Source organism: Sorex araneus, chromosome 9 (genome assembly GCF_027595985.1).
Source record: "Sorex araneus isolate mSorAra2 chromosome 9, mSorAra2.pri, whole genome shotgun sequence".
Taxonomy (NCBI): Eukaryota; Metazoa; Chordata; class Mammalia; order Eulipotyphla; family Soricidae; genus Sorex; species Sorex araneus.
This window is the reverse complement of record NC_073310.1, coordinates 8,999,089-9,026,265: the sequence shown is the minus strand read 5'-3', so window position 1 is coordinate 9,026,265 and position 27,177 is coordinate 8,999,089. Positions and strand designations below refer to the sequence as shown.

The following is a 27,177-nucleotide window of genomic DNA, read 5'->3' as shown; positions in this document are numbered from 1 at the left end:
CTGCATGCAGGACAGGGCTGCGGGCTCTCCCACAGAACGCAGGGGCAGGGGAAGGGGCCTCCTTCTCCAGAGCCGAGCACCCCAAAGTGCTGAGGAAGGACCTTTGCCCTGGGATCACTCAGGCGTGGCCAGCACACCCCCCTCCCCACCCAAGAAACAGTTCTTCTGTGATTCTGAAGCAGGCAGGGCCGCCGGCCGTGGAGGGGAACGCAGGGAGACGGGGAACGAGCAGGGCTCGGCAGCCCACAGCGGCAAGGAGGGCGCCAGAGGGGCTTGGAAAATGCTCTGGGTGAGTCCGGGGTGGCCTGGTCACGCACCCGCCCTGCAAACGGCTCCGCTCTCGCCAGCACGGGGCCGTGTCTCACTTGGGGTTTTGAGCCACACCCGGTGAGGCTCAGGAATCACTCGTGGCAGGGCACTGGGGTCCGTAGGAGGTCCCGGGATGACACTGGGGTGGGTTGACTGCTGTCCTCGAGGGCAGGCTGGTGCGTCTGCATCTTGTGCACAGTGACCATCTCTCCCGGCTCTGCAGCCGGCACCACCTGGCCCGGTGGCCCCCAGTGCCAGCGGCTGAGGCAGCTTCCTGGGGACATGCCAGGTGTCAAAGGGGGGACAACCCCTCCCCTGGGGCTTAGTCCTAGCTCAGGCCAGCAGGGGGAGCGTCCCTTTCACTGTTCCTGCTTCCCTTTCACTGTTCCTGGACGTGAGGGGCGAGGACCGAGCCGGGGTCAGCGGCACGCCAGGCCGGCCAGCACCTCCCCTGGGACTCTCGCTCCCTTACCTGGAATCTCTCACCGGCTCCGACAGGGAAGGCGAGAGAATTCCCATTCCCAGGCCAACGCCCCGACACCGAGCCAGACTGACATCACTCACTCATCCCTCGCCCCCGAGAACCGTTCCTTCTCTCCCGCCCCTCCCTGCCCGCAGATGCTGGAGGGAAAACCAGCGTCACCTTCACCGGTTATCTACTCGACGGCTACAACACAGGCTACAGAGCTGTTTTTCTCTTTAAAAGTTTATTGTCATAAAAAAAAGAAACCCTAAACCTTAAAACACTTTACATTCACCTTTCAGAATATTTAATGGTACCAGTTAAAGATGTTATTTTACTTAAAAAAAACAACAACAACAAAAAACCAGCCCGTCAGCTTCCTGATATTGCTGCAAATTTCTTTCACTGAGACCTTGCATTAAAGTGGTTCGAACTCTTTGGGGGAAACTTGGTATAATACTATAATGTTAAGGACCCAAGTTAGGAACCTTTTGGTTTTGGTTTTGGTGCCACCCGGTGCTCAGGACCTATTCCTGGCTCTGTGCTCAGGGATCACTCCTGGCAGGGCTCAGGGGACCCTACGGGGTGCTGGGGATTGAACTAAGGTCACAGGTGCAAGGCAAGTGCCCTACCCATTGTACTCTCTCTCCCGGCTCCGGAAACCAAATGTTTAAATCAGGAGGAAGTGAGTAAAATTTCCAGGCTCAAAGAAATCTAAAGTGAAAAAAAAAAACCAAAAATTAGTGTAAAAATCAGGACCCTCCCTCTCACGCCCCCAACCCCAGCTGCAATATTAGATAGAAAATTAAAAAAAAAAAAAAAACTGCAACCAATCCCACTCAACCCACACACATCTGTCTTAGAAAAGTCTCCCAACCCTGCGCACAGGGTCCTCAGAGCTGCAGCCAGAGCTGCTGGGGTCTTGCAGTGCCCAGTTCAAGGTTATTTAAGAAGAAAAAAAAACAAAAAATCACAGTCACGATACCCATCAACACCGGTACCCCAACACGCAGACGCGGGCTTTGGTATGGCTACTGAGACCCCAAAGGAGGGGAGGGGGCGCAGAGGGCTGTGAGGGCGGGGGGGGTGGGGCACACAAAGCCCTGGGGGCTGGACAATCACTGGACAGACGTGGTCCATGGCGTGTCCCCCCCGGAGGCAGATGTCCGACACACCAGACACAGTGGGGTCTGGCCGCCAACGGCACCCACAGCGGGATGGAGTCTGACCAGGAGCTCGAGCCTGTCCACGCCGGAGCCCAGAATAGCCCGGACCCGCCCTTCCAGTCTCCCCTGCGTCACCCGAGGCTTTTGTGGGGCTCGGGTCCGACTGCGTCAGGGATAACTGGGTCAGGAGATCTGAGTGCAGGAAGTGTTCAGCGGTGGGGCGCAGGTCTGTCTCTGTTCCCCCCCCACGCAGCCGCCGTGAGGCCCCAGGGGGCGGAAGCCTGTCCCCAAGGGGGCCCCCCAACACCGTCCAGGGTCAGAGGGACACGGCCAACGTGCCCAGCCCCAGGCTTCCGGCAACGGGCCCTTCCCAACGTGGAGCAGGGGTGCCAGGCTAGCCGGGAAGGCCGGCAGCTTCTGAGTGGCCGTTCTGGGAAACTGAGTCCACGCTATTGTCAGGAGGACAGAGAGAAACAGAAAGTCCCCTGCAGTGACACACACACGACCTCTCCAAAATTCCAGGCTCAGAGCACTCCATGACACAAGCAGCTCCCTGACAGAGGGGTGCAACAGACCCCGGGGCGCCAGGTGCTCTGGGCCGGTAAAGACACCGGGAGACACCAAAGGCAAAGGCCCTGCCCACCCCCGGGAGTGATGGCTGTAAAATCAGGGGCGACAGAGCTGGGCAAAGGAACACTTGCGTCGGCAGTGAGGTCCTGGGTTCAATTCCTGGCACCGCAAAAAAAAAAAAAAGAAAGAAACCACCTAATTTATGGTCTTCCCCCTTCCCCCCCAAAGACACCAACACCAGAAAAAGAAAAAAAACAATAGAACAAAAACGTTATCTGTACAAATCTAAGGTTTTGGTCACTGTTGAAGCCAGAACTTTGGGAAAGGTGGTACCTTTGTTACCACGGCCCCGTACCCCCAAATTTCTTGGGGTTTATGTACATCGAGAGAGAGAGAACACAGAGGGAATCCCAGGAGAGCAAAGGAATCCACGGCAAACGCATGCGTGTGCTCGGTCCCCCGGGGCCCAGGGGAGGCTCCCAGCCTCGGACCCCAGCTCCCACCACCACCGCGGGTGGCACCCAGGGCAGAGGGGCCCCCTCCGGCTGCAGGACCCTCCACTTCCAGCAGGCGCGGGGAAAGCCGTGTCCACGGGCTCGCCAGGAGGACGCTGGCGGGCGGCTGCCAACGTCCTGTCCTGTCTCCTGCCAGCCGGGTTCCACGGGCTCACGGCAGCTGCGTGCCGAGGACCCCGGGGACCACGGTGCCCTCTGACGTGCCAGGAGGGCTCTAGACCCCCGGACAGCAATCCTGGTCCTGCCTCCCCTCCCCTCCCCACCCGCTCAGCGGCACTTGCCACTTCACCTCCTGGGGGGGACAGACGAGTGACAAACGGCCAGTGCTGACACACCCGCTGCCCCTCCGCGGGGACGGGCGCAAACATGTTTGAACCAGCCACCCGCAGGGCACAGTTGAAAGGCGGTGGTGCCTCGGGCGCATTCCGAGTCCACCCCCTCTCCCGGCGCCCCCACCCCAGCCCCCTCGGCCCCCGGCCAAGGTTCCGGTCGTTCAGGCCGCAGGGTGGCCGGCAGGCGCCGGGGGAGAGCCAGGAGCACACAGGACTGAGCACACAGGACCCTCCTCCTGGCTGAGGCCTCGGCCCCAAGCGTCCACAGGGCGGTGGGCTCCCTCAGAGTCCCTCCAGGGACACGTGCCTCGGGGCGGTCCTCAGAGGCTTCCGGAGACGGTGCAGGAGAGCCGGCCCCTGGCCTCCGAGGGCGCAGGGAACACCAGAGCACAGGCGAACACCACAGGGAAGAAGGGAGTGAACCCGGCTCCCAGGCCCGGCCCACGAGGTCGGGGTCTCGCGGCGGCAGGTGGCTGGAAAAGTCGAGGCAGGAAAGGACGCCGAGACGGGGCCGCCAAGGGCCTCTCGAAATCCCCCACGGAGGGAGCCGAGTTCAAGTTCAAAGTTTTCTGGAAGGAAGAAAACGACACGGGAGGAAACCCAAGCCCACCGGGGAAGGCCGGCCGGGGTCGGCGCCGGCCGGGTCAGGCCGCGGAGCGCCGGCGGATGACGAAGAGCCCGCGCTGCAGCTGCCCCAGGTAGATGCGCATCTTGGTGCTGTCGCTCGTCTTCCGCACCCAGATCTGCAGGGCGGAGGGAAGGGGAGGGGTGAGCGGGCAGACTCCCGCCACCTGCCCCTCCGGGCCCCGGGTCCGGTTCCACTGTTAGGGAGAGGCCAGGCCTGCTTCCGGGCTCCTGCTCGGCCCTGATCCGACCCCGCCCTGCCCTTGGTTATCAGCACTCCAGACACAGACCCCGAGAACGGACTTTCCAGCCTGCCCGGAAGCGTGTTCCTTGCCCAGGGGACGTCTACAGAGCCAGGAGTTAACGCACTTGGCACAGCTGGGGATGGCCCTCAAATGAAAACAGTGAGGGGGGGCTGGAGTGATAGCACAGCGGGGAGGGCGTTTGCCTTGCACGTGGCCGACCCGGGTTCGATCCCCAGCATCCCATATGGTTCCCCCAAACACTGCCAGGAGTAATTCCTGAGTGCAGAGCCATGAATAACCCCTGAGCATCGCTGGGTGTGACCCAAAAGCTGAAAAATAAATAAATAAATAAATAAATAATAAAAAGGTGAAGCAAAGTCGGGCTGGAGCACAGTACAGCAGGTAGGGTGTTTGCCTTGCATGCGGCCAACCCGAGTTCAATCCTCAGCATCCATATGGTTCCCCAAGGGTTGCCAGGAGCAATTCCTGAGTGCAGAGGCAGGAGGAACCCCTGAGCATTGCTAAGTGTGATCCAAAAAGGTAAAAAAAATAAAAAATAAAAAAATTAAGTGAAGCAAGGTGATTTTTACTGAATGAAACTTGCTTAGAAAGGCGAGAGAGAGAAAGAGAAAAGCGACAGTACAGAGGGTCGGGGAGGAGGTTGCTTGTTTGCACTCAGAGGACCTGGGTTCGATCCCTGGCCCGGCAGAGGGCCCCCCCACCCCCCGCCCCCCGAGGCCACCAGGAGTGATCCCTGAGTGCAGAGCCAGGAGTAAACCCTGAGCGCTGCCAGGTGTGACCCCACACCAAACACACAAAAAAGATCTTCGAGGTGAGAAAGAGGGGAAATAACATGTGCAGGAAAGAACACGGGCTTTTCCAGAGTGGCAATAAGCCAGCCAGACAGTAACGGGCGAGACTCGCGTGCAAGGGCACACCTGGGCTTGAAGAGCGAGCCCACAGGGGCGATTCTCATCTGCATTTTCCTGCAGAGCATCCACCGCTGGCAATAAACGAACTGGCACCGCTTGGCCCAGAACTGTGAATACTAAAAATCTGCTCACGAGGCCGCATGTGTTAGCACAGAGAACCCGGAGTCAGAGACCCCGGCTGGAAGGGACCTCCCATGAGGCTGTGCGTCTACGGGGCTTTAACGGCCCCGCTGGGCCCGAACACTGCCCCGAGACAGGGAGCCAGTCCGCATTTGTTTCCCTCAAAAGGCCTCGGGGCCGAGACTGGCCCACTGGTGCTGAGGTCCGGGTGCCGGGTGGCAGCAGTGGCTCGGCGGGAACCCCGACCCCCCTGCTGGGGGAAGCGGGTCTCCCAGCAGCCCTGGCTGGGCGCTGTCTCGGCAGGAGGGGACCCAGCGGCCCTGCCCTCAGAAAAACACCACCCAGGGGTCTGCAAGGCGTCCCCGACCTTCCAGGGGAAACTACTGTTTTCGCAAAGCAGTCACAGGTGAGGACATTTTTAGTCCGGGGTGCTGGGAGAGTAGAAGAGGCGTGAGCTACCCCCTCATTCAGTTTCTGCAGACGCCCTGTGCACTGGCACAAATAAGTTACAGAGGGCAGACACGCATAAACCAATGTCTCTGCAGACATTTGGGAACTGAGAGAAGATCAGGACAACCCAGCGACTTGAGTTGCAAACGTTTCTCTTACACTGCTCACATGACAGGGCCGACGCACAGGCCTCCTGAGAGCAGCCTGGGGAGACGCCCCGGGTGGGGAGGGGCCTCCGGCTCCAGCCACATGGGGACAGTCCCTGGGGGCGGGGCGGGGGGCTGCAGGGGGCCTCAGAGGCACAGGAGCTGCCAGGTGAGAAAGGCAGCCTGCAGGGAGATGACTGGGGGGGGAGGCTGGGGGGGTGGCAAGCCTGGCATGCCCCGGATGCCAGGACCTCACAGCGCAGACTCTGCCCACCCCGTGCCACGGGCCCCGCCCGCCGCGCACAGCTCGGGAGGAAGCCAGCAGAGCCCCTCCAAGTCCCGGGGACCCAGAGCAGCAGGGACGGAGCCCACTCGTGTGGTGGGAGGTGCGGGTGCCCAGAAGTGGCGGGGCGGGTGGGGGGTGTCCCGGGACAGGAAGGGAGCGGGGCCCACCCTACCTCGTTGGCGCCCACCGAGCTGATGACACAGCTGAGCTTCTGGCTGTCCTTGGACTCCAGGTAGATGGCCTGGCTCTTGTGGTACCTGCGGGAGAGGACAGCTGTGACTCCTCCGGGCACTCGGCGGACATGCGGGAAAAGCCGCACGTGTCTAACGGAGGTCACGGGGGTCACGTCACCGGGGCCGGGGAATCCTGCCACAGGGTCCGAGGCACGAGGAAAGGCCAAGGGGTTCCCAGCAATGCTCGAGCTCGGCCCGCCCGCCCGCCCGGAGCCAAGTGTCCCCTGTCAGGCAGAGACACGCCCAGAATATCCCGGTGTCCAGAATACAGCGGCGGGGCTGGAGTGATAGCACAGCGGGTAGGGCGTTTGCCTTACACTCGGCCGACCCAGGTTCAAATCCCCAGCATCCCATATCCCTGAGCACCGCCAGGGGTGATTCCTGAGTGCATGAGCCAGGAGTGACCCCTGAGCATTGCTGGGTGTGACCCAAAAGCAAAAAAAAAAAAAACAAAAAACAGAATACAGCGGCTCCCACAGGCATCCTGGACCCACCCAAACGCTGGCGACAGTTAGACAGTGAAACGTCCATCCACTCTGTCAAAATTCTGTGCAGCTCTAAGGTCTGTAAACAATGCTCTGGGTGCAATTCAGTCATTCCACAATTCTGAAGAATCCCCTTTCTTTCGTGAGATCTCACACCCCCACACAGCTGGGGTGGAAAAAGCACGTCGAGGCGGCCACAGTCACTGCAGAGGGGGGAGGGCGTCTGCCTTGCACGCGGCCAACCGGGGTTCGATCCCCGGCGTCCCAGATGGTCTCCCGAGCCCACCAGGAGTGGGCCCTGAGCAACTGCCGGATATGAACCCCCCCCCCCACCAGGAGAGCAGGTCAGGAATCTGTCGCGGGCCCCGCGCCAGGGCCCTGCCAACACCTCTCACCTCCTGAGGAGCGGAGCCGCAAGCAGGAGGGAGCAGGAGGAGTCACCTGGGCGGCGCCCCCCCCGCCCCCCGTGTCCGCTGGGCCCAGGAAGAGGGGCTTGGGACTGCCACGGCAGCCGGAGCCAGCCAGCGCAGTGCCAGCATCTCGGGGCCCCGGGGAGCAGATCACCAGAACGAATGACAAGATGGGGAGAGAATTCAGCATCTACTTAGACACACACGCATGCGCGCACACGCACACATGTACACACAGAATTCAGGGTCTACACACACACACACACACACTCCCCCCCACCCCCGAACAGCAGCAGTGGGCCTGAGGAGAGAGATGCTCGAAGGCCCCAGACACAGGACAGCCCCATCTCACTCCAGCAGCCAACCTGGAGCAGTCCCTGTGTGACCCCTTCAGGGTGTGGCCCCAACCCCCCCCACACACACAAATTCAATCCAAGAAAATGATTAATAAGTAACTTAGTAAAAAATGTACTGATAGGGGCCAGAGCGATACTACAGTGAGTAGGGCGTTCGCCTTGCACGCGGCTGACCCGGGTTCAATCTCTGGCATCCCATATGGTCCCCTGAGCACCGCCAGGAGTAATTCCTGAGTGCAGAGCCAGGAGTAACCCCTGAGCATCACTGGGTGTGACCCAAAAAGCACACACAAAAAAAAGTATTGATATTTATCACTTTTTTTGGGGGGGGAGGTCAATCCACCCATTTTACAATCTACAACTCAACTCTGCTAAAATAAAATTTAAAAAACTACCTTGAAGCGCCTCAGAGAACAGACTGGCCCCCGGTTAAACTGACTTTCACTACTTTCCGACTATTGAGAACTCTGACCCGAGAGTCCTTGACCTATCAAGCTCTCGAGCTTGCCTCCTTGTCAGATACTGCCCCCAACGCACCCCAGGGCGGCAGGAGGAAGCTATTTCTCCTGGGGGGGGGGGGAAGGGGTGACAAGTGAAGCTGGAAGGGGCAGAATTAAGTCAACGCTGTGGTCCCCTGGAAACCCCGGTCCGACACGCCATTTCCCAACGCGGGCCCAAGCCCCGTCGGAAACCATCACTGCTGAACTTTTCCTCGGTCACTCGGGGGCTGGCGGGTCGAATCCACTCGAGTAACTGGGTGACGTCCTTCCTGAGTCACATCAGCCGCTCTGGACTCAAAGGGAAGAGAGTTCTCACCCACCAGCCACCTCCACGGTGCTCGCTGAGAAGGGCCCTTAGTCTACGGCCAGACAGGAAGTACCGTCGCGGGCACAGAAAGCGGCCAAGGCCAAGGCAAGGCGCTTCTCCTTCCCAGCCGAACACCAGAGTCACCCCCGCTCTGTGAAGTCACTTACAACCCCACCACACACGGCGAGCCAGGAACACCGGCACCAACGCCCACAGGCGAAGCGAGGCTGCAGCAGGTGCTCCGGGAGCACCACCTGCCGGGCAGCGGGGGACCCAGAACCTGCCGACGAGTGTCAGGACCCCCCGGCAAGAACGCCCCGCCGCCCACACGCCACACCCGGAAGGAGCGCTGGCACGGGCAGCCCTGCCAGCCTGGTGGCCGCGCCAGCAACACCCCCCACGGTGGGTCCCCGTGAGAACAAGAAGAACCCCCCCACCGTGCCCGTGTGCTCCCCCCCAATCCAGGGGGCCCCACGCGGGCTCCAGATGGAGGTTCAGAAGCAGAGAGAGCTGGAGCCACACAAATTACAAAATGAACACCGTGTGAAATATCACATGGATTTAAGGCGCAGAGATCCGTAAAAATGTTAGTGATAAATCTCATCATTTTTGAAGACGGTTCTTCGGTGTGGGCTTGATCTTTAAAGGTTATTTGGTTTTCATTATTAGAAACATTTTTCATCTCAGTTTGGCCCTCGGCGCGGTGGGCTGGGCGGCCCTGCCACCTAGTGGGCACTGCGTGAAGCGCAGAGGGAGGCCTGCGGGCGCCGGAGCAGCCAGCAGCGGCCTGGGGGGAGGGGGGAGGGGCGGGGGGGGGGGGCAGCGGGCCCTTCTGTCCCCGCTGGCCTCCATGGTGGGGCTGGCGGACTGCAGACACGCTAGAGATGGCAGCGCTTTTACCACCTGCCAAAGCGTGAGACTGTAAGGTATCAACAAACATGATGTTGGGTTTGGGGCTTTTTTTTTTCTCCTAAAAAAAGCTCCACCAATTCAAAATTAACCATCACTCAAATGTCGGAACTTTCCGTTAAATCGGGAGCTATTACCATTAGCCATCAGAGGCGCCACCCGGTGACCCGGGAAAGGTCTCAGCATCGTAAGTGGCACAAATACATGGGCCTGTGGGACAAGGAACGAAGTAAGAGCGGGGAGAAAGGGCGCCGGGCACAGGTGACGGCGTACCCGAGGGAAGCAGGGGTGGGGCAGGGATGGCTCAGAGGGCAGGGCGCAGCCCCAACAAACGCAGCACTGCCATGGGCAAGCCCCCAACACCAAGCTGGGAGTGGCCCCTGAACACTAATATGTGGCCCACAAGCAAAACACAACAGAGTCCCGGGGGCTGGAGCGACAGCACAGCGGGGAGGGCATTTGCCTTGCACGCGGCTGACCCAGGTTCGATTCCCGGCATCCCATATGGTCCCCTGAGCACCGCCAGGGGTAATTCCTGAGTGCAGAGCCAGGAGTAACCCCTGTGCATCACCGGGTGTGACCCCAAAAAAAGCAAAAAAAAAAAAAAAACCACAACAGAGCCCCTTCAGGATCTGTCACTCTGCCACTTTCTTCCCAACAAGAACAAGGGCGGCGTGAAAGGGCCGGGAAGTGTCTGAGGATACAGCCGGCCCCGGCACGGCTTCTCACACCCTCGGCAGCAGAATGATGGAGAAACGGGTCCTCGGCCCCGCAAATAACACCGAGCAACAGCTCAGCCAGTCAGGGCAGCCAGCCCGTCAGGGGGCACCGAGACACCGGGGCACGGACCCTCCGCGGCCCAGAGCTTATTCCAACACAATCTTTTCCTTACAGAGCACCTGTGACTGGGAGTCCCCCGCTGTGAATAAGAGTCCCCCTATGCGAGTAGCCCCCTGTGACTGTGAGCACCCCCCTGACTGTGAGCACCCCGCCGCAGAGTCAAGACAATGGGGCTGGGGAACAGGATCAGGGTGGGACGAGCAAGACCACCACCTCCCGCCTCTCAAGGGCCTCGAGGATGCCAGGCTGTCAATTCTGGACGGCAACAACTACATGGAGAGGGGCCCACTGTCGGACCACCGGACCCGGGACTACCTGTCGAGGCCTAACAAGGAGCCCCCCGGCGCCCCCGATGCCCGGTCAGCAGGACCCCCTTCTACCTACCACCGCTTGTCGTAGTAGAGCTTGCCGTCTTCTATCCGAGCTTCGAACCTCTGGGCGGGAGACTCCGCAGGCGTCGCAGGTAAGTGCTCGGGGGAGGACGGGGATGCTGGAAGAGCCAGAGCGAGCGTCAAGGACTGCCGCGAAGCCAACACGCCTCTGCCAGCTGACGGGCTCTGGCTGCAGAGCGACGAGCTCCGGAAGCAAAGCTCGCAGGGGGCCTGGGTTCAAGTCCCCGGCACGGCGCAGCCCTGAGCACAGAGCAGGAGGAGGCCTGGCTGTGGCCCCAAGGGAGAAAGAACAGAAACACCGTTGCCAGGGGGGGTGGTGACCACGACCCTCAGGGCCTCGGCGGCAGGCAGCGAGCACTGGACTGGAGCCTCACGGCGAGCGGGAAGGCAGCAACGACCCTCCGCAGACAGAGCCACGGGCTTGGGCAGCCGAGAACCGGCACAGGGTCGCCCGAACCCTGCGACTCTGCAGCCCCGAGAAGGGCAGGACAGGAAATCAGGGGAGGGCGGGGCACGCCTGAGGTCTCCTCTGCCGGGTGCTTTTTCCCCCATTTTCCTTATATTTGGGGGGGGAGGGGTGAAAGTGTGGGGCACAGCTGGCTGACTGCTGGCTCTGCGCTCAGGGGTCACTCCTGGTGGGCTCAGGGGTCTCTACGGGGTCCGGGGGATCCAACCCAGGCCAGCCACATGCAAGGCAGGCACCCCACCCCCATGCTCTCCCTCAGGGCCTTTGCTCTGGCTCTGAGCCCCACCCTCCCGCAGGTGACGGGCACTTCCGTTCCTGAAAAGCGCCAACGGTCCTGGGCAGGGCAGGTAGCCCTCCTGCCGCCCCAGCAGCCCGGTAAAGACCACACAAACACACACAAACACACGGCCACACCACTGGGCCACACCAGCTCTTACCTGGCCTCTTGGGGGACTTAAGCTGTAGGAAGAGAAACAAAACAAAAAACAAAATAACAGCTTAGCAAAGACTCATTTCAGGTGCAGCTTAAGTCGTCAACGCTACCCAGATGGCTGGACGGGCCGCAGGAGAGGAGCAGAGCCCAGACCCATGCCAGACCCACGTTCCCGAGTAATTTAAAACCAGCCGCACCTTGTTTAAGGTTCTCAGGTCCTCCATGATCTGCTCGTCTGTCAGCAGGTAGTTTAGCTGAGGTGCTGGGAGTTAAGGGAATGAAACTCAAAGGATGGTTTCCAGACAAACACACGTCAGCGACAGGCCCGGGGCCTCGGGACCACCGCAGGCGGGCGGGAGGGGCCTGCCCTGTGTAAGTCCACAGCGCGCCTACGAAGGGCCACGTGACCGTATGTCGTGGAAAGGTGGAAGGAGGTTTACTAGGTGACCACCACACCAGACAGGACCCCGGGGACACACGAGGCAGAAATCCACGCCAGGCGCTTCTGCCCCGTGATCTGGAGAGACAGGACAGGCACACACACGTGCACACGCACGGCGACAAACCATGCCTACAGGAAGCGCCTGCCCAGACCGGCCCTCAGACCCCACCCACCGAACTGCCAATCAAGGAACTCAATGAATCAAAAATAACAGGGGGGAGGGGCGTGCAGAGAGCAAACATACCAACAGCCTGGCACAGCTGACCCCGGCTTCATGCCTGGCACCACACGGCACCCTGGGGACTGCCAGGAGTGAGCCCTGAGCACAGAGCCAGGAGCACCCACCTGAACACCGTGGGATAAGACCCCAAACCCCACCCCCACCCCCAGGAGGCCAACCCTAGCGGACAGGTGCACATGGGACCTCTGCCCCCGAGGGGGGAGCATGGCCCGCAGGCCCCGGGCTGGGGGTGTTGCGGCAGGATATCGGGCGCGGGCTTCCTCCTCTTGTCGGGGATGGGGACGGGGTCATTGGGCCGCCGCCGCAGCTTCCTCGTCATGATGGGCTTCACCTCCATGGAGTCTGCGGCCAGAAGGAGACGAGTTAAACCGGCCTGAGCCCGACGAGGGATCGGCACGTGTTTCCGAGGAAGAAAATCCGGCTCCCGGCCCCAAGGGCTCGAGACTCGGCCCCGCCGGGCACCTCCCTCGGGAACTCAGCCCGGGACCGAGCACCAGACAGCAGGCGGGACTCCGGCCTTGCCTGGCCCGCCCGGGTTCCATCCCCACATCCACCTGAGCACAGAGTCAGGAGCCAGCTGCAAGCTCCGGCGGGGAAGGGGGGCCAGAAACCAAAGCCGCGCATCTGCCACGCAGACAGGGTCCCCCCCTCAAACAGACCCGAGAGGGAGACCCCTGGGGCCGAGGGCACCTGGCTCCCCCGCTGCCGCAGCCCTGCTCTTCCTGCCAGGCGGGCACTGGAGGCCGCTGGCGCAGGGCCACCCGCAAATGGCTTTCACTCACTCGCTCCCCCGGACTCGCTTCCTGGACCATCTGGCGCCACTGACCCCCAGGGGGCAGGCAGGCTCCCCCCCCCCCCGCCCCACCCCGCCAACTCTTCCTGGCTACGCCGCAGCCAAGGCCCGCCCCATCCACGGCAGGCCTGACCCCGCACCGGTCCTGAACCCGGCTCCCAGTGACTCCAGGGTCACCGGCCCCCTCCTCGGGCACGGCTCCACCCCTCCTTCCACAGGCCCCAGCCTCTGCCGGGGACCGGGCTTCCCTCACCCAGCAGCCGAGTCTCGGCGCCGTGCCCTCGGTGCACCCTCCCCCAAATCTGATGCGTCCCGCAGTTCCTCAGGGCCTTCCCCACAGCCAGCCTGGGGGACACCCCAGAGACACGGGGCAGGAGTACCAGCAGCTCCCATGGCCCCCGTGCTCCCGGCCTGCCTCAGCAGTTCGCTCCCAGGTGCCCCCCGCCCAGTGCTCCTCTGTGCCCAGCAGCCTCCTAAGCCAATCTGCTCAGGGCCAGTCCAAGGAGGCCACTGCCCTCCCGAGTGACCCAGAACATTCCTACAGACCCAGGGACCGCGCCTCCACAAGAGGGTGCTGGAATCCTCCACAGCCCCCGCCCCGGCCCAGAGCACTGGAGGAGGAGCAGAGCTGGGGCCCCGGGGGTCTGAGGAGGTGAGGCAAACCCCCTGCTGCTCCGCCCGCGGCCAAGCCCGCCAGGTCCACGGAGCTGCAGGAACTGGAGGGAACGAGGCCTCGAAGGCGACTCTTCGATGTCCAGTGTGTCCCTCGTCCAACCCGCACACCCGCATGCCCAGACTCGGGACCCGCCAAGAGGAAGGTCCACCACGAAGCCGGAGGCCGAGCGGCCGGGACTGTCCAGGCTGCGCCCACGCCCTGGGCAGACACACCCAGTCAAAAGTGACTCCCCGCTCTGCACTCAGGAATCAGTCCTGGAGGCCTCGGGGGACCATACGGGATGCCGGGGACATGCAAGGCAAGGGTCCTCCCGCTGCGCTCTGGCTCCGGCCCCAATCCTGCCTTTCCCCAAGGATTCTCAGCCGCCACTGAGGTCAGGAGCAGCTTCCTCAAGAGTCTGGGGGCTGGCGGACGGCCCTGGTGCGGCAGGAACTGGCCGAAGACGGAGAAGCAGCTCGGGGCAGAAAGAGGCCGGGAAGAGACGAGCTCAGACAGGCCCTCCAGGGAGGCTCACGGAGGCCCGGGGCCGCTCTGCTCACTGACACGAGACCTTCAGCTTCAGAGCAAAGTCCCGCAGAGCCGGGACCTCTGTCCAGCAGGCCGCTGCAGCCCCCGCTGCCCTCAGCCTCCACGCAGACCCCCCCCCCACGCCACCCCCAAACCACCATCTGCATCTTCTCAAGACCTGCCTCAGGCCCTGGCCCAGACCGAGGGGACGGGGTTGGGGGGGTGGGGGGATGATGGGGCCCGGTCAGGCTGCTGGGCCTACGTGCACCTTCCCGCCTGCCCCCCTCGAGGTCTGGCTATGAGGGGTCCGGGAGGGCTCGAGGCCCTGCACGGACAGGGACAGGGACAGGAGGACACACACGCCTCCCCGGGGCCTGATTCACATTCCGGCTTCTCATCGGTCCCTTATTCCCCTTCGCCTGTTCTCCAAGAGACCTTCAGGGGACCAGAAAGCGGGACTTGGAGACAGGATGAGGCAACGTGGCACCTGGGCCTCAGCCCAGAAGGTGAAATCAGTGGCTTAGAGGAAGGAGTTGGGGCTGCATGTCCAGCGCCAGCTGCGGACAGGCTCATCAGCGGGGGAGCCCAGTGCCCCGGGGGTCTCCCACTCGGCTCCGTTTGAGAGAGAGGGGGACCCTGTCTGCACGGCAGAGGCGCGGCTGGCTGTGTTTGAGCGTCCTCTGGCTCCTGGGCCCCCCGGCGGTACTTGCGGCTGGCTCCTGGCTCTGTGCTCAGGTGGATGTGGGGGGCCCTGCGGGGTGCCGGGGATGGAAGCAACAGGGGCCCGGCAGGATGGGGCCCATCCGCCAGAGGCCACGGCGCCCACCACGGGACGGCCCTCCCCTGGACGCCCGGCCCAGGGCCCCGCGCGCGCGCGTACCTCCCGTCAGCTCCATCGTGAGCTTCTCGTTCTCGATCATTTTCTTCTTTTCTTCTAGCTCGGCAATCAGATTCTCTTTCAGCTCGACCTTCTTGTCTTCAAACTCTTTCACCGCCGCCTTCTTCTCTTTAATGTAGTTTCTTTCCACTTGTTCAGTCTGAGCAGAGAGAGAGAGAGAGAGAGAGAGAGAGAGAGAGAGAGAGAGAGAGAGAGAAGCTGGGCACTCCCGGGCCTGGCACTGAGGAAATCAGGTTCTACACACCAGAGCAAACACCGTCAGGAGCGCTGCCAAGGGGCTTGCCTGGCCACCCCTGCCCCCAGCCCGGGCCCGCCCCAGCACGTGGAGTCAGGAACAGGAGCCCCCCCCCAAAAAAAAAAAAAGAAACCATCTTTGTGAGAAAGACTTTAAGGGTTTTGTTCACAGCCTCTGCAGGAGCGGAGCGTGGGAGAACAGGCCGCCGGTATCTGGAAGATTTAAAGAAGGTGCTTCGGAGGCTGGAGCGACAGCACAGTGGGGAGGGCGTTTGTCTTGCACGCGGCCAACCTGGGTTCGATTCCCAGCATCCCATATGGTCCTCCAGCACCGCCAGGAGTCATTCCTGAGTGCAGAGCCAGGAGTAACCCCTGTGCATCGCCGGGTGTGACCCGAAAAGCAAAGAAAAAAAAAAGAAGGCGCTACAGGTGCGAATGCATGTTCCGGCCACTTCCTGCGCGCGGCTGTACTGGAGGCGGCCTGGCTTCGTCCAGCTTCTTCTTTTTTTTTTTTTTTTGCTTTTTGGGTCACACCCGGCAATGCTCAGGGGTTACTCCTGGCTCTGCACTCAGGAATGACTCCTGGCGGTGCCCGGGGGACCATATGGGATGCTGGGAATCGAACCCGAGTCAGCCGCGTGCAAGGCAAACGCCCTCCCCGCTGTGCTATCACTCCAGCCCCTCGTCCAGCTTCTATGAGGCCACTGCACAGGCGCCTGGGGCCCCGCCCCCACGCCTTACAGTGCACGGACTGTGCATTAGGGAGATCAGATTTCCACAGACAGTAAATGGCTCCTTCTGTGAGGACACTATGTCGGAGGAAACCGGGACATCGCAGAGGAGGGGTCTCTCTTCAGAAAAGCAAGACCCTGCACCCAGAGGGACGATGCCGTCATGGATGCTCGGGTTCTAGCAGTGAGAGCAAGGCCGGGCGCCTGGAGCCACAGCAGCCCCCCAAACTCCCTCCAGGGAACCTGCACGGGGCCGTCTCCCTGCTGCCCTCCGAGCGGGGGCTGGGCCGGGGCCAGGGGCTGGCGAGGGCCACAGGCCAACCAGGGGGCCCCGCTGACTGGCCCACACCGAGGGCTGCGGCCAATAAATATTCACTTTTAAAGGTTTTTGGAGGGGCGGTGGGGGATGGGGAGTGAATTTTTCACTGTTTCAACCCCAGCCGGGGGGCGGGGGGAGGCTGCTGCTTGTATGATTCTAGAACAGACCCCCACTCAAAAAAGAAACCAAGAGCTGGAGCAGGGAGTACAGGGAGTAGGGCGTTAGCCTTGCACGTGGCCGACCCGGGTTCGATTCCCAGCATCCCATAGGGTCCCCCCAAGCACCGCCAGGAGTGATTCCTGAATGCAGAGCCAGGAGGAACCCCTGAGCATCGCCGGGTGTGACCCAAAAAGCAAAAAACAAAATCACCGTGTCCCACCACGGAAACCCGCTGTAAGCAGCAAGCGCCTGCAGCTGCACCCAGGCCCAGCCTCAGTCCTGCAGCCCTGCGGGAACCTCAGCTCCAGAGACTCGCTTCTTAAATGGGGGTGGGGGAAGCCCACAGGGTCACATGACTGACTGGGGGATTTCTCTGCTCCTACTCGGGGCCCCACCCAGTGACCCAGTGACACGCAGGAAACTGCTCTCCGTGGTGCTGGGTGGACCCCGGGTCTCTGCGGTGGCTCCAGTCTCTGGAGCCGTCTCGCGGGACCTTGTTTCAAGCCAAACTTCCCTCCCGTATGTCACGGGTGTGTGACTTGTACGTCGACTGTACACGCTTGGGGGTGGGGGGGAACAACACACCCAGTCTCTTGAGGAGGGGGCTGTGGGCAAGGCACGCTCCAGAAACCCGACAGCCCACCAGGAAGCACCGCCCCCGTGGCACAGAGGGCAGAGGGGCCTCGGGGAGAACCGGCCCGGGGACGGGGCAGCTCCGAGACCCCCAAGCTACGAGGCTGTTCGAGCTCAGACACTCTCGCAAGCCTCGTCTCTGGGCTCGTCTCTTGGGGCCGTGGGAGGGAGCCGGGCCCTTACCCAGGCCGGGCGCGTGCCCTACCCCTGAGCCATGGGAGGCCGGTGGTCAGCAGGGGCCGCCCTGAGCCCCACTGACGGGCTGCGGGCGGGGTGGGGTACTCACCTCCAGCTGGAGGAAGAGCTCTGAAAGAGAGGAGAGGCACGGTCAGCGCTGGCCCGCCCAGCCCGCCCCGACACCCCGCCACAGCTGCTCCCTGCGCCTGCACAAGCAGTGCTCGCCCAGCCCCGCCCCTCCCGTCCCGGCCTGTGCCCTGTGAGAGCCCAGGCCGTGCAACTCTCCCTGCTCCCAGGGCATCAGAGAGGACGAGACCAGGGCCGGCCCTGAGCCCCCGAGCGCAGAACACCAGCTGTCAGCAAGAGGGACACAACGGGGGCCGGAGCAATAGCACAGCGGGGAGGGCGTTTGCCTTGCACACAGCCGACCCGGGTTCGATTCCCAGCATCCCATAGGGTCCCCTGAGCACCGCCAGGGGTAATTCCTGAGTACAGAGCCAGGAATGACAGTTGTGCATCGCCGGGTGTGACCCAAAAAAAGCCAAAAAAAAAAAGGAGGGACACAACGCCCCGCAGGTCAGCTCTCCCGCATGGCTGCTGAGCCAGGTGGCCCCGGGGCCCGGGAAGGTTTCGAGTTTCCCTCTGTGCGGGGGGAGGGGCCAGGCGGTGCTGGAGGGAGACACTTCGGGCTGTAGAGATAGTGCTGGGGTCTAGGTACTTGCCGTGCACTCTCCTGCCCAGGCGCTTCTGAGAGCACTGCCCCTGAGCACCGCCTCCCGAGTACCACCCCCGAGCGCTGGCCCACCAGGAAGGCAGGGGTGAGGTGTACCTGCGTTCCGGATCCGCTCCTTGTACTGCTGGTCTAGTTTTTTCATCCTCTTCTGATACTCCTGCAACGTACCTGATTTTGAGCATTTACAAGATAAAGACGTTACTTTCAAGATTAATCCGTTCTGCATTTTGTTCCCCCAAATTTTCAAGCACCAGGGATTTAGTAACAGGGTCAAATACCAACACCCCAGACGCCCCAGAGTGCTCATACACTGGGCTCTCTCCCACAGTGCTCGCTACACTGGGCTCTCTCCCACAGTGCTCACTGCACTCGGCTCTCCCGCAAGTGACGGGAGCAGGGAGAACGGGGCGGAGAGGGTGGCTCCAGTCACTGCCACCCCTGGAACGGCGGGCTCCCTTCCCGCGAGGCGCACTGTCCTTCCCGGAGGCCAGCACTGCCCCAGGAGCGAGGGCGCCCCGAGGGCACCAGGACGGGGGAGAGGGGCCGGAAGTAGCCCCCGGTAAATAAGGGGCATTTCTGGGAGCCAGGGGGACAGATCAGTGCCTGGCCCGGGTTCGAGCCCTGCCACTGCTTGCTCCCCCCGGCCCCAAGGTTAAGAGCAGCCCTGGAGACGGCCGGGGGGACCCGAACCAAAACCAACCGGCCGGGGCAGCGAGGGCTTGTGTTCGCCTGCCGGGGAAAGGGGCGGGTCCAAAGGGTGCCAAGTGCCTCTGCTTTCCCTGAAAGGGGGCAGTCGGCCAAGGAAACCTGGGAACCTCTGGTCGGGACCGCAGCCATCCGGATGAAACTTCTGGAACACCGAAAATGCTCTGGAATGCTCCGGCCTGCAGGACGGCCCCGGGCCCGTGCGGCCAGAGCGCGGCCAGACGGGAAGCCCTGGCCTTCCATTTAGGAGGCTTCACGCGGTGGGTCAGGGAACTACTACAGCAGGTAGGGCACTTGCTCTGCACACGGCCCGTCGCCTCGGACCCCTGGTCGCCCTGCAGGACTCATCCCTGAGCACAGCGCCAGGAGTAAGTCCTGAGCACGACTAGTGGGGGCCCAAAACCAGAGTTTCTAGAAAACGTCAGGAGAGTAAGGGCCAGAGCACTCGAGCAGGCAGGGCTGGCCAGGCTTGACTCCTGATCAGAGGCGGGAGGCGGCCCTGGGAGCACCAGTGGGTGTGGCCCAAAAGCCAGAAACGGAAAAACAAAAACAAAACAGGATACTGGCTTCTTACTTTGAGGTGAGACTCGAACCCTAACTTCTATTTATTTTTTTCTCTTTTGCTTTTTGGGTCACACCCGGCGATGCACAGTGGTTACTCCTGGCTCTACACTCAGGAATTACTCCTGGTGGTGCCATCCGGGATGCTGGGAATCGAACCCGAGCCGGCAGCATGCAAGGCAAACGCCCTCCCCGCTGTGCCATCGCTCCGGCCCCAAGCCCTAAGTGCTTAACCTACACGCCAAACTGCTTTCGGCAGGAAGAGCAGCGGACAAGCGCCAACCCATTTTACTCATAAAGGACAACAGGGCAGGACACGGCTCGAGAGGGCCGGGTCAGGCTTCGCATGGAGAGGCCCCAGATTCAATTCGCAGCACCACAGGGACACACGGTCCCCAAGCCCGGCACCACCAAAAGCGACCCCAGAGTAATGCCAGGTGTGAACTGGCAAAACAAGCAAAGACGCGGTAAGGCCAGCACACCACTCCCAAGCACCCAGGCGGACCCCATCAGTACTAACTGTCACCATCTGGCTAAAAAACTATAGGGGGCAGGACAGAGCTATGGTACAGTGGGAAGGGCCTTTGCCTTACACACGGCCAGCCCAGGTTCAATTTCCCGGCATCCCACAGGGTCCCCCGAGCACCGCCAGGAGCGATCCCTGAGTGCAGAGCCAGGAGGAACCCTGAGCATCACCGGGTATGAGCTTCCCCCACCCCAAAAAAATTTTTTTAAATAAGACAAAACTTCCGGAGGAGAGGCCGGAGCGACAGCATAGCAAGCAAGCCCTCTGCGTGCACACGGCCTACCCGGGTCCAAACCCGGCCACCCCCTTCAGTGCCCCGAGCCTGCCAGGAATGAGGCCTGAGCCCAGCAGGGCGTGACCCCCAAACCAAAATGAATGAAATGGAAAGTGACAAACTTCAGGGGGAAGACAATCAGAGACCCGGGGCTGGGGGGCATCTCGCCGCACGGACTGCAGGGAAGCCTGGCGGTGACCGCCGGGCCGAGCAGGCAGAACCGCACCCACCTTCCTGCAGCTGCTGCAGCTGCCTCTTGAGGGAAGCCAGCTTGTCCTGGTACATCCTGCGGGGAGAGAGAGCGCGTGAGGAGACGGGCCCCAGAAGACCCCACACCCCAACTGCCCTGGGAGGGGGACCTAAAGGAGAGGACGAGACCCCAGCCTGCTGGCCAGCCTCGAGCGCACCGGCATGCGCAGGAGGGAGGGGGGGTTGGGAGGGGGCCGAGGACGTGTCTGCTCGTCCCGACTGCAGTTCCTCCTGCGACGTCGGCTGCAGTCAGCCAGGCAGACCCTAACGCGTGAGGCGGGAACACTGAGGGGCATGTGTGGGCATGTGGCATCGCGACCGCTGAACAGTTTGGGGTCATTCTCTCGGACCCGAGTCACTGTGGGTGGAACAGGGCCTGGGTCAGCCTCTCTGTAAAAGTTTGGAACTTTTTTTTTTTTTTTTTGCTTTTTTGGGTCACACCTGGCAATGCTCAGGGGTTACTCCTGGCTTTGCACTCAGGAACTCCACCTGGCAGTGCTCGGGGAACCATATGGGATGCTGGGAATTGAACCCGGAGAGCCGAGCCCGCGTGCAAGGCAAACGCCCTCCCCGCTGTGCTACTGCTCCAGCCCCAGTTTGGAACTTATGAGGTTTAGAAACAGGGGCCAGAGCCAGAGGACGGTGTCGGGGGGAGGGCATTTGCCTTGCCCACGGGCAACCTGGGTTCAAGCCCCAGCACCTCACAGGATCCCCTCAGCCCTGAGCAACCGCCAGGTGCGGCCCACAAATATACAAAATACACTGACGCCGTTAAAAAACCAAAAACACGTTACAACAGGTACTATTAGAATAGTTAAGAGAATCCAGAGAGAAAAAAAACAAAAGAAAACGTGATGCCATTTTTCTGCCTATCATAATACACACGGAATCTGAGAAATGGCACTAAACACAGCTCTTCCCCAAGCCCCCAATTAAATTGCGAGCTCCGAAGGAGCTGATTATACCTCCGGCACGTTTTCCTACTTAGACAGCGTGGCCGTGCCAGGCTAAGTTGATACATGCTGTCGTGGTCTAAAGGCGCCGCTCCTCTGGGCTCCGAGAAATAACAGTGATTCGGGAACAAGCTAAAAGCGCGGCTTTATCTGCAGCCCAGTGGGGCAGGGGCGCCCCACTCCGGAGACCCCAGGCGCGGCGTGACCCTCCCCGCAGCCGCGGGACCGGGGCCGGTGCGGTCCCACACAAGGGCCTGCCCAAGTCCCGATTCCAGTGGCCGCACGGCGGGGAGGGCCCTCGCCGGCACCGGCCAGACCCAGGTTCTATCCCCTCTATGGGCCATCCAAGCACCGCCCGGGGGCAGAGCCAGGAGTAAGCCCTGAGCAGCGCCAGTGTGGGCTGGGGGCTGCTGAAGAACCCAGGGGACAGGGGACAGGGGGCAGGGGGCAGGCACTGTCGGCGGCCTCGGCCCGGGTGAGGCCGCCTGGAACAGACTCCGCAGGGCGAGGAGCCCTGTGGCCGACCCATGGAGCGGGCTGGGGGGGCTGGCATGGAGGGTGTTTGCCTTGCACGCGGCCGACCCGGGTTCGAGCCCAGCACCCCACAGGGTCCCTCAGGCACGGCCAGGAGTGATTCCTGAGTGCAGAGCCAGGAGGGACCCCTGAGCATCACTGGTGGGACCCTAAAATAAAAAGCAAAAAAACAAAACAAAACAACAACAAAAAATACAGATTTGGCTTCAGGAGGCCCGTGGGTTTCCGAGGCCCGGGAGGCCGCTCTGCCCGCCCAGCGCCTGGACACCTGCCCCGCGTGGCCCTCGGCAGCGTCTCCAGATACCGCGGGGCCCTCCTGCCCGGCAAAGCCCGGGAAGATAAAGATGACCCCAGGGGGCTCACGGAGCACTTGTGGAGAGCAGCTAAGAGATGGCCCGTGGAGGGAGAGGGATTGTAGCCACACTCGGGGGCGGGACTGGGGAAGGGGACGGCGCTGGGCAGTCGGTGTGGGCAGACAGAGGGGGGCCCCAGGCTCCCCAGGCCTCACGGCCCAGCCCCCGTCTCCGCAATGACCCCCAGAGCTGAAGAAGGGGGGAGCACAAGCAACAGGAAACGAATGAGCGGTGTGGTGAGGGGTGGGTGAACGGGGGCTGGGACACGGGGGCTGCGGCGGAGGGAGGGGGCCGAGGGGCGGGCTGGGCTGGCGTAGTCAGTGTGCGGGACAATCACCACGGGCCCCTTCATAACCACAGAGTTAATATAAAGTGTAAGGGGGCGTTTACACTACACAGGCCCGACCTGTTCCACGGAAACTCCAGAATGTATCAACAAAGACGGTTTTAAAAGTGCTCTTAGGAGCTGGAGCGACAGCACAGCAGGGAGGGCATTTGCCTTGCACGCAGTCGACCCGGGTTCGATTCCCAGCATCCCATATGGTATCCTGAGCACTGCCAGGGGTGGTTCCTGAGTGCAGAGCCAGGAGTAACCCCTGAGCATAGCCGGGTGTGACCCAAAAAGAAAAAAAAAAGTGCTATTAGGGGCTGGAGCCATAGCACAGCGGGGAGGGCGTTTGCCTTGCACATGACTGACCTGGGTTCGATTCCCAGCTTCCCATAGGGTCTCCCGAGCAGCACCAGGAGTAATTCCTGAGTGCAGAGTCAGAAGTAACCTCTGTGCATCACCAGGTCTAACGCAAAAATAAAATAAAAATAAAATAAAATTTAATGTGACATACTTTAGATTCCAGAGTTGGAAACGTATATATGTAAAGAATAATACGCATTCTCTATATTGTATTAAGTGGTTTTAATTTTCTTATTTACACAGGCCAAAATCCTATAGTAATCATTAATGGGCCATGACCGATACTGATTTCTTTTCTAAATCATTCGACTTGCCAGTTCTGGAAGGGTTTGTTGGAATAAGCAATATAAAGGAACTGTGTTCTGTACTTAGGGGGCAGGCTGGGACTGGGGGGCAAACTGCGGGTACTGGTGGAGGGAAGGTCACACTGGTGGTGTTGGAACACTAAGTGCTTGAAAGAACTGTACAATGAACAACTTTGTAAATCACTGGGGGGTTTTTTTGGTTTTTTTTTTCTTTTTGGGTCACACCTGGCGATGCACAGGGGTTCCTCCTGGCTCTACACTCAGGAATTACCCCTGGTCGTGCTCAGGGGACCATATGGGATGCTGGAATTCGAACTGGGGTTGGCTGTGTGCAAGGCAAACGCCCTACCCACTGTGCTCCAGCCCCTAATTTCTTTTTTTAATGCATTTACTTATTTATTTATTTTTGCTTTTTGGGTCACACCTTGCCATGCACAAGGGTTACTCCTGGCTCTGCACTCAGGAATTACACCTGGAGGTGCTCAGGGGACCATATGGAATGCTGGGGATCGAACCCGGGTCGGCTGCGTGCAAGGCAAATGCCCTCCCCGCTGTGCTATCACCCCGGCCCCGTAAATCAGTGTTTTTAATAAAAATCAATTAACAAAAAATGAGGAGCGGGGGCCAGGAGGTGGTACAACCGTGCAGTGTGTGCCTGGCCTGCAACCGACCCAGGTTCGATTCCCGGCACCACTGGATTGCCCAAGCATGATGGGTGCATTCTTGGGGTGCCCAAAGCATCACGAGGGGTGGCCCAGGTGTCCGCAGCACCACCTCCTCAGGCCCGAGACCTGGACAGCCAGTTGGCAGATAATCCTCAGTGGGGCCCCAGGACCCTGACACTGCTTGGAGCCCCAACCCCGCCCCCTCGCACTCCACCATAAAGGGGGGGACTAGGAGGGACGCCAGCGATAGGAAGTGGGGCAAGTGTCTGCTGACCCCATTTGACCGCCAGCACGACACAGGGACCCCAGAGCACTGCATGAGCACCACCAGGTGAGGCCCGACCCCCACCTTCCTGGGACCCTGGGCCGGAACGACAGTCCGGCAGGTGGGTCAGGCCTGCACACAGCCAACCCAGCTTCAGTCCAGGGCAATGTGGACCCCTGGGCACCGCCAAGAGTGTGCCCCTCCCCCCTGGGCACCACCAAGAGTGTGCCCCCCACACACACAGCGGGAAACAGGGCCTGGGGAAACAGTGGCCGGCTCACCAGGGGAGAGCAAACGCTTTACGTGCAGGGAGCCGGGGCTCAGGCCTCACGGCCACCGACACAGCACCGGAACGATGCCAATGCCGAGAACCACTAGCAATGGCCCCAAAATACATGGAAAACAGTGAGTGTGGGAAACAGTTCTCTCCGGGGCCTTGCTCGCCTGGGCTCACTTCCCTCGGATTCTTCCAACCCAAAGCTCAAAGGATCCTGGAGCAGGGGCTGGAGCGATAGCACAGCGAGGAGGGCGTGTGCCTTGCCTGCAGCCCACCCGGGTTCGATTCCCAGCATCCCATAGGGTCCCCGAAGCACTGCCAGGAGTGATTCCTGAGTGCAGAGCCAGGAGTAACCCCTGTGCATCGCCGGGTGTAAGGCAAAAAGAAAATAAAAAAATAAATAGAAAGATCCCGGAGCAGGAGACTGCAGATGGCAACTGTGCACACACGGACGGTCTCTGGGGGCACCGGCTAAAACCACACGCACCGCGTGACCGCGAACACTTTCCTGCCAGCTCTGGGGCCGGAAAGACAGATGCGCGCAAGTCGTACTCACTGTTCCTTCATCTCGACGTAGTCTTCTTCGTCATGCTTGGCCAGGTCGGTCTCACTAGCATCCTCGGTGTCTGGGTCAAGACGGGGAAGGGGAGGTGTTATTAAAACCGCCACTCACCGGTCTCGGGTCACCTCTGCCCGTGACTTAAATGTCTGTGAAATAAACTTCTACTCAGGACGGGTTCGAGTGTAATATGACAGAGTCCCACACGGGCAGCCTGGGGCCAAGGGTCCCTCTCAGGCGAGTCAGGAGTCAGGAGCTGTCTGCCCTGCACACAGCAGCAGCAGGAGGCCGCAGTGACTGAGCGGCGGGTGGGCAGGGCGTTGGCCTGCAGCAGCCGGCCTGGACTCCATCCCCAGCATCCCATCCCCAGACGGCCCCCAAGACTGCCAGGAGGAAAGGCCCTGAGCACCCCTCAAACAAAACAAAAGAACAGTGATGGGGCTGGAGTGATAGCACAGCGGGGAGGGCGTTTGCCTTGCACGGGGCCGACCCAGGTTCGAATCCCAGCATCCCATAGGGTCCCCTGAGCACTGCCAGGAGTGATTCCTGAGTGCAGAGCCAGGAGTAACCCCTGAGCATCGCCGGAGGTGACCCAAAAAGCAAAAAAAAAAAAACAGTGATAAGTCAGGTAGTTGGAGTCGAGGTCAAGGCTGGTACACTCACACAGGGGCAGCTTAGGAAAAGTGGGTGAGGGGCTGGCCGCCAAAGCAGCCCACCCTCCATCCAGGGTTAGTTGCCCTCGGCTACAGTTCATATCATACAAGGGAGAATCCAACACAGGGAGCTGGTTTCAAGAACTGAAGTTATCGTCAAAGTTGCAACTGAAGGCAGGTGGCAACGGAAACAAACAGAAACTGTTCCCGCACATTTGAAACGAAACACTCGAAGCAACATGTTAGGAGAAAACATGAAAACATGAAACATGTTAGGATAAGCGAGTGGTTCCCGGCAAATTCAGCCCTAATCAAAGAGCGCGGGGGGGGGGGGGGGGGCCGAGGGGGAGTGTCACTGTCACTGTCACTGTCATCCTGTTGCTCATCGATTTGTTCGAGCGGGCACCAGTAACATCTCTCATTGTGAGACTTATTGTTACTGTTTTTGGCATATCCAATGAGGGTGGGGGAAAAAAAGTAAGTTTGGCCTCATGGCTCCCCCTGGTGGCTAGTAAGGAGCAGTGCAAGGGATTCCCACATAAACACAGGCTCAACCTTGTCAAGTAGTGGGAGCCGATCAGGCCTGTTCCTTATGTTGGGGGGTCAGGGGCGGGAGGGCAGACACCTGGCTAGTGCTCGGGGGCTACACCCAGACACCCAGACACCCAGCTCTGCGCTCTGCGCATCCGAGGCGGTGCCAAGGGACAGACCCCGGGGCCTCCGGCGCGCACACCGGGAGCCCCGGCCCTGCACCTGCCTTTTCATTCCCTCCTTGCCTTTGCAAAGCCCGTTTCGGACCCAAGTCTCCACCCAGACACATCTCCCTTCTCCTCCTCCGGGCGAGGGCCTTCACTGAGCTCCTGGCACACGCCACTCCCCCCCCCACCCCCCAACCCCCGCTAGGCACTTGGGGAGCAGAGATGAGTAAACGCTCCCCTCGCAGGCCGCGGGCCTGGCTTTTAATGCATGAACCAGGGGGGGACCCCCCGCCCCCCCCTGACACACACACCCCCCCTCTACCTGGACGGTGTCTCTGGGTCTCCCCCGCCCGCTCCCACCCGGCGGACACCTCCCAGCGGGCTCTGGGGGCGAGCAAGGCCGGCTACACCCCAGGAGGGCGGCCCCACCCCCAGCCCCCCAAGTCCCCTCGCAGCCCGCACCGGGAGGGTGGGGAGGGGGCGAGGGCAGAGCGGCGGGAGGGGGTTGGGGTGCGGGAAACGCCCAGCGGGGCAGATGCAGCCACGGGGACCTCGGCGGGGCGCGGGGCCGGGCGGGGGCTGCAGGCGGCGTGTGCAGGGGGTCGGGGAGCTGGAGGGGGTCGCGGGGCACGGCCGCCCACCCCTCCCACCCCCCCCGCGGCTCGCACCTTCGTCCGACTCGCGGCCCCGGCAGCTGCGCTCGTCGTCCTCGGCGCTCTCCAGCTCCTCGTCCTCGTCGGGGTAGAACTCGGGCGCCGGCGGCGCGCCGGCCGGGGCCGGGGCCGGGGCCAGCAGCCCCGCCGCGCTCATGGCGCCCCCCGCGCGCCGCAGGCCAAGTCGGGCAGCCGCGCCGGCGCCCCCGCCCCGGTGCCCGTCC

At 61.4% G+C, this 27,177-nt stretch overlaps 1 protein-coding gene across 1 annotated transcript; it reads right to left on the bottom strand.

Moving 5' to 3' along the window:
* Positions 1-997: 997 nt before the first annotated feature.
* SUDS3 (SDS3 homolog, SIN3A corepressor complex component) lies at positions 998-27,177 on the bottom strand. Its single transcript, XM_055147200.1, has 12 exons — positions 26,969-27,177; positions 24,947-25,016; positions 20,329-20,384; positions 18,129-18,200; positions 17,409-17,428; positions 15,029-15,185; positions 12,419-12,514; positions 11,687-11,748; positions 11,494-11,515; positions 10,583-10,688; positions 6,331-6,415; positions 998-4,098 (listed from the first exon to the last, which is right to left on the bottom strand). The coding sequence occupies exons 1-12, from the start codon at positions 27,108-27,110 to the stop codon at positions 4,000-4,002; spliced, it is 987 nt and encodes a 328-aa protein (XP_055003175.1). The 5' UTR covers positions 27,111-27,177; the 3' UTR covers positions 998-3,999.